We start from the raw sequence: 4923 nt of genomic DNA, 5'->3' as shown, positions 1-4923 counted from the left end.
AAGCAGATCTTTTCAAATTAAAAGCAACATGTTAAAAACAATTATATTAATGTTTTGTTATAAAACACGTGACTAAAATAACTTCATTTAGGTTCTTCTGTTTGTAACTAAAAGCAGCACGATGGTGCAGCGGTACTCAGTGAGCTCACAGGATCAACTCCTGCTCTCTGGTTGTATTCACACCGGACAGTCTTGGTTCATTTTCATTTGGTGCTTCACTCTGTCACACAAACTAAACTCATGGTTCCTGCTGGCTCCACCTGAGCTGCAGCTTCAAACCAGTTCTGTTTTTCTAAAGATGGAGGAGTCAGAAGAGTTTCAGCTGGCTGACAGTAAGGCTCTGCTCTGGACCTTCTGACAGTCTCTGTCTGCTACATGTAAACTGTGTCTGAGACCAGAATCCAGACCCAGGTCCCTGCAGCAGGTCAGTTTTACCTCTGCCTGGTAGAAACTAAACTATAGGTTCATTGGAATAAAACAGCTTGTGATGGTCATCATCATCCAGGGTCTGGTCCCAGTGTAGGACTTCAGGAAAAGCAACCAGGAACTAAGGGTTCTCCAACCTGTGACCCGTTCTTTAGTTGGTTATTCKAACACAGACTGTCCTCACGTTAAAACAACCTCTGGTCTTTAGTGAACCAGTAAACTTTACGACACATCTGTTCATAAATAAATCAAAGTGCTGTGAGCTTCAGATCACAAACAGATATTAATACAGATGGACACATGCAGTCAGTTAAAGGCCATGAACAGGAAGGATCAAATCCTGTAAAATATTTAAACTCTATTAAAGTTCTGCTATAAAACAGTAAAAGCCTCTCAGCGCCCTCTGTTCTTGTAAATCCAGGTAATGTGMAGACTTTTCTTATCTCCACTCATTAGAAAAACCTTTTGGATCCAAACTGGATCGTCCTGATTGGATGCCCGAACCACAGCAATGAGCCACGCCCACTCAGCCTCCTCTAACAGAGGCCACGCCCACTCAGCCTCCTCTAACAGAGGCCACGCCCGCTCAGCCTCCTCTAACAGAGGCCACACCCACTCAGCCTCCTCTAACAGAGACCACGCCCGCTCAGCCTCCTCTAACAGAGGCCACACCCACTCAGCCTCCTCTAACAGAGGCCACACCCACCCAGCCTCCTCTAACAGAGCCTGCTGAGGCCACGCCCACTCTGCCTCCTCTAACAGAGGCAATGCCCGCTCAGCCTCCTCTAACAGATGCCACACCCACTCAGCCTCCTCTAACAGAGGCCACGCCCACTCAGCCTCCTCTAACAGAGGCCACGCCCACTCAGCCTCCTCTAACAGAGGCCACGCCCACTCCGCCTCCTCTAACAGAGGCCACGCCCACTCCGCCTCCTCTAACAGAGGCCACGCCCACTCAGCCTCCTCTAACAGAGCCTGCTGAGGCTGAATCCTCTGAGCTCCAAGGCCGGAGTTTGACGGGAACTCTCAGCTTCGAAACATTTTTCTGCTGCAGTCTAACGGTGCCAGATAAGTCTGTGGCCAATTCTTAAAAATCACGACTTATTTTAGTGTTCAGTTTGTAAACTGAGGTCCAGTCTGAACACAGCTCTATGTTTCTGACTAATCTACAGGCTTTATATTAGGGATGTCCCGATCAGATACTCAGTATCAGTGGCAGATATGGACATTTTTTAAAAATCGGGTAGAATCAGATTTAGTCATGTGATCGGGCCGACCCAGTTTTCAGCATCATCATGCTTCACAACGACCGTTAAGAAGTCAAGACGCACACACAACCATGTCCACAGTGTGGGAACACTTTTCAATGGAAAACAATGATGCTGAAACTGCATCTTATAAAATCTGCAAACTGGATGTTTCTGGTGGTGGAACAGCAGGGCTCGCTTTGATACTACCAACCTTGTCACTTGGAAAGAAAGAAATAAAGAAAGAAAGCTATCGGATCGGTATCAGAAAGACTATTCATTAAAAAAATCTGATTGTATCGGGAGCCAAAACATCCGGATCGGGACATCCTGATCATTAATCATTGAATCACTGGATGGATGCCCTGAGTCTGTTCCAGACATCAGGACCAATCTGTGAGGAAACATTAGTGTCTGAGCTTCATGTGAGGAAAGCTCGGGACACTTTGGAGACTCCTCCAYCAGCGGCGTTGTTTTAACACGGCTCCATCAGTGGCAGCCAGGGACACATGAACCAGTCCGAGCAGGTCTGTGATGGTTCCTGGGGTCAGAGTGTGTTTCACCAGTGTTCAGGAGTTATTCGTCTAACTTTAAACCACAGAGCGGTGCTCTCCGCAGACGTACACGGCGCTGGGCTGGATGCGCCTCTTGCTGTTGCCCGGCAGCTGAGGAAGAAACTTGAAGTATTTAGGCATCAGGTCGAGGCAGGCATCGCGAAACTTCTTGATTCTCCAGTAGTAGATGAGAGGGTTGAGGGCTGACTTGAGGTAGCACAACCACAGCAGCCAGGTGCTGACCTGAAAAAAGCTGTCTTTCTGGTAAAAGCGGGCGCTGAAGGTGGCCACCAGGCTGTAGGCTGTAAAGGGCGCCCAGCACACTGTAAACACAGAGAAGAGGATGAGGATGGTGGTGAAGGCACGGGTCTTGAAGCTCATGTCTATGTTCATTTGGAAAGGCCTCTGCAGGCTCAGCAGACCCAGTTTGCTGGCCTGGCTCAGACACAGGCCGTCTGGGTGGCTGTGGATCCGGACGGCGTTGTGGCGGATGGTGTTCAGGATCCCCATGAAGGTGTAGAGCATGGCCATGAAGGGGATGAAGAAGAAAAGCAGCATGAGGAGGAGCACGTAGGCGTGGTATCCGGGGCTGGAGCTGTAACCAAAGACACACTGAGGAGCGCGGGGCGGCAGCGGCAGRGGGGGCGCGCCCAGCGCCAGAGGGAAGGAGAAAACGAAGGAGAGTCCCCAGGTGACCACCAGGAGCAGCTTGGCTCTCTGCGGGCTCAGCTTGTCCTGTTTCTGGACGATGATCAGGAAGCGGTCGATGCTGATGATCAGCAGCACGGCCACGCCCTCCATCACAAAGAACCAGAAGAACATGGCCGACAGGCGACAGAACACGTCTCCAAACATCCAGCGCGTGCTCAGGACCGTGACCAGAGCGAAGGGCATGTTGAGGACGGCCAGCATCATGTCTGCAAACGCCAGGCTGGCCAGGAGAATGTTGATGGCRGAGCGCATGGCGGACCTCTGGTACACCATCAGGCAGACCACCACGTTTCCCGCCAGAGACACCAGCAAGATGGCCACCATGGCCAGGCTGAAGAACACCTGCAGGGGCAGGCCGACACCCTGCAGGACCTCTGGGGCTCGGGCAGTTGGCGTGACCGGCTGAGGTGTGGACCCGGAGCCCAGGGACACGTTTGTCACGAGGGGGTTCTCCATCAGGGGGTCTCTGGAGGTTCAGAAGCCCCCTGAGGTGGGAGTGAGCGGGGGGGATGCCCCCCGCTTCAGAGAGGGAAGGAACCAGTCTTCTCCTGGGTGAAGATGCATCATCAGAGGACAGGTGATGCTGTGGACAGAGACACGTCCCCTCTGAGCATCAGGATGTAGACCTCACAGGGGGGCTAACCTGCAACACAAACCAACAATTCAGAGGTCAGGATGAATCAGACATCTGATTGTTGTTCAAACTGTTACCCAAAATGTATMAAACTGACTGAATTACATACATTTTATGTTCTCTGAGATCAGAAGGATGTGGCAGCCATCTTTAATTGACCTAACTCCAGATGGTAATCAGATGTGATGACTTTCTGCAACTTTCAAACACTGCCTGGCCAAAACAAAAAGGTCACACTCTGATTTTTCATTGGACCACCGTTAGCTTTGATTACARCACACCTTTGCTGGGGCATTGTTTCGATAAGCTTCCTGGACCKAACTGACCCCAGATCACCRTAGGCACTACTAGTTYTTAATGTGTTGGACAGTTCTTAACCCAGTTTTARTAATTTCTGCTATTTTCTTAAATGCGTGCCAATGATTTGACCCTTCTCAAACAGACAGACATCTTTTCCACATGGTYCTGAAYGACTGATTTAAGACWTTTTAAGRATAATTAAAACAATGCCTTTGTTTTTAAGACTTTTTGAGGATCCGTGGAAACCCTGATCCTTGTTCGTGAGAAGCTTCATGTCTGCAGCAGACTCGCCTAAAGCTTAAATGTCTTCTGATAAGATACCAGAAACAAAGCTTTTTTATTTTCTGTTTATATTGAAAGACATTTAAGACAAACTGTTGGTCCACAGCTGACAGAGTTACTGAAGTTATTTTTATTTTTACAAACAGCTTTTATTCCCGTTAAGTGTGATTTAAAAATCCTTTTTCTGAGCTGCTGCCAGTAACTGGGTCATGATTCAACTGTGGACAAGTCAATGGTGCCATAAAAAGCCTTATCACCAATATAAACACTGAAGGCTTTTATTTCTTACTGCCAAGTGTCATAACAGACAGACGATCATGTGTCTGCAGTCTAATAGAACCACAGAGACYACAATAAACTCTGGATGTTCAACTATGAGTGTAAGCACTGATTTATGGTCAGACGCTTTGGTTTTGGCCCAGGTCCCTTTTTCCACTAGTGCCACTTAGTGCAGTGTCGGTACAGTCAGTGTCTGTACAGTCAGTGTCTGTACAGTCAGTGTCGGTACAGTCAGTGTCGGTACAGTCAGTGTCGGTACAGTCAGTGTCGGTACGATCAGTGTCGGTACAGAACGGTCAGTGTCAGAATGTCAGCATTGGTAAGATCAGTGTTGGTACGGTCAGTGTCAGAACGGTCAGTGTCAGAACGGTCAGTGTCAGAACGGTCAGTGTCGGTACAGTCAGTGTCAGAACGGTCAGTGTCGGTACGGTCAGTGTCAGAACGGTCAGTGTCGGTACGGTCAGTGTCAGAACGGTCAGTGTCGGTACGG

General features: G+C 49.1%; 2 protein-coding genes across 2 annotated transcripts in view; one reads left to right on the top strand and one right to left on the bottom strand.

Moving 5' to 3' along the window:
- Positions 1-1101: 1101 nt before the first annotated feature.
- Positions 1102-1682, top strand: LOC106531126 (uclacyanin-3; the record flags this gene model as incomplete). Its single annotated transcript, XM_014026909.1, is given in 1 exon segment — positions 1102-1682. A coding segment is annotated over 1 exon segment (324 nt). The 3' UTR covers positions 1518-1682.
- A 249-nt stretch (positions 1683-1931) lies between these two features.
- Positions 1932-4923, bottom strand: part of gpr63 (G protein-coupled receptor 63) — a 12459-nt gene continuing 9467 nt past the window's right edge. Inside the window, exon 2 of the mRNA XM_014026910.1 lies at positions 1932-3581. Coding sequence (XP_013882364.1) covers positions 2264-3394 — 1131 coding nt within the window. The 5' untranslated portion in view covers positions 3395-3581 and the 3' untranslated portion in view covers positions 1932-2263. The remainder of the gene's footprint in view (positions 3582-4923) is intronic.

The sequence above is a fragment of the Austrofundulus limnaeus genome, unplaced genomic scaffold, assembly GCF_001266775.1.
Source record: "Austrofundulus limnaeus strain Quisiro unplaced genomic scaffold, Austrofundulus_limnaeus-1.0 Scaffold599, whole genome shotgun sequence".
NCBI lineage: Eukaryota > Metazoa > Chordata > Actinopteri > Cyprinodontiformes > Rivulidae > Austrofundulus > Austrofundulus limnaeus.
This window is presented reverse-complemented; position numbering and strand designations above follow the sequence as displayed.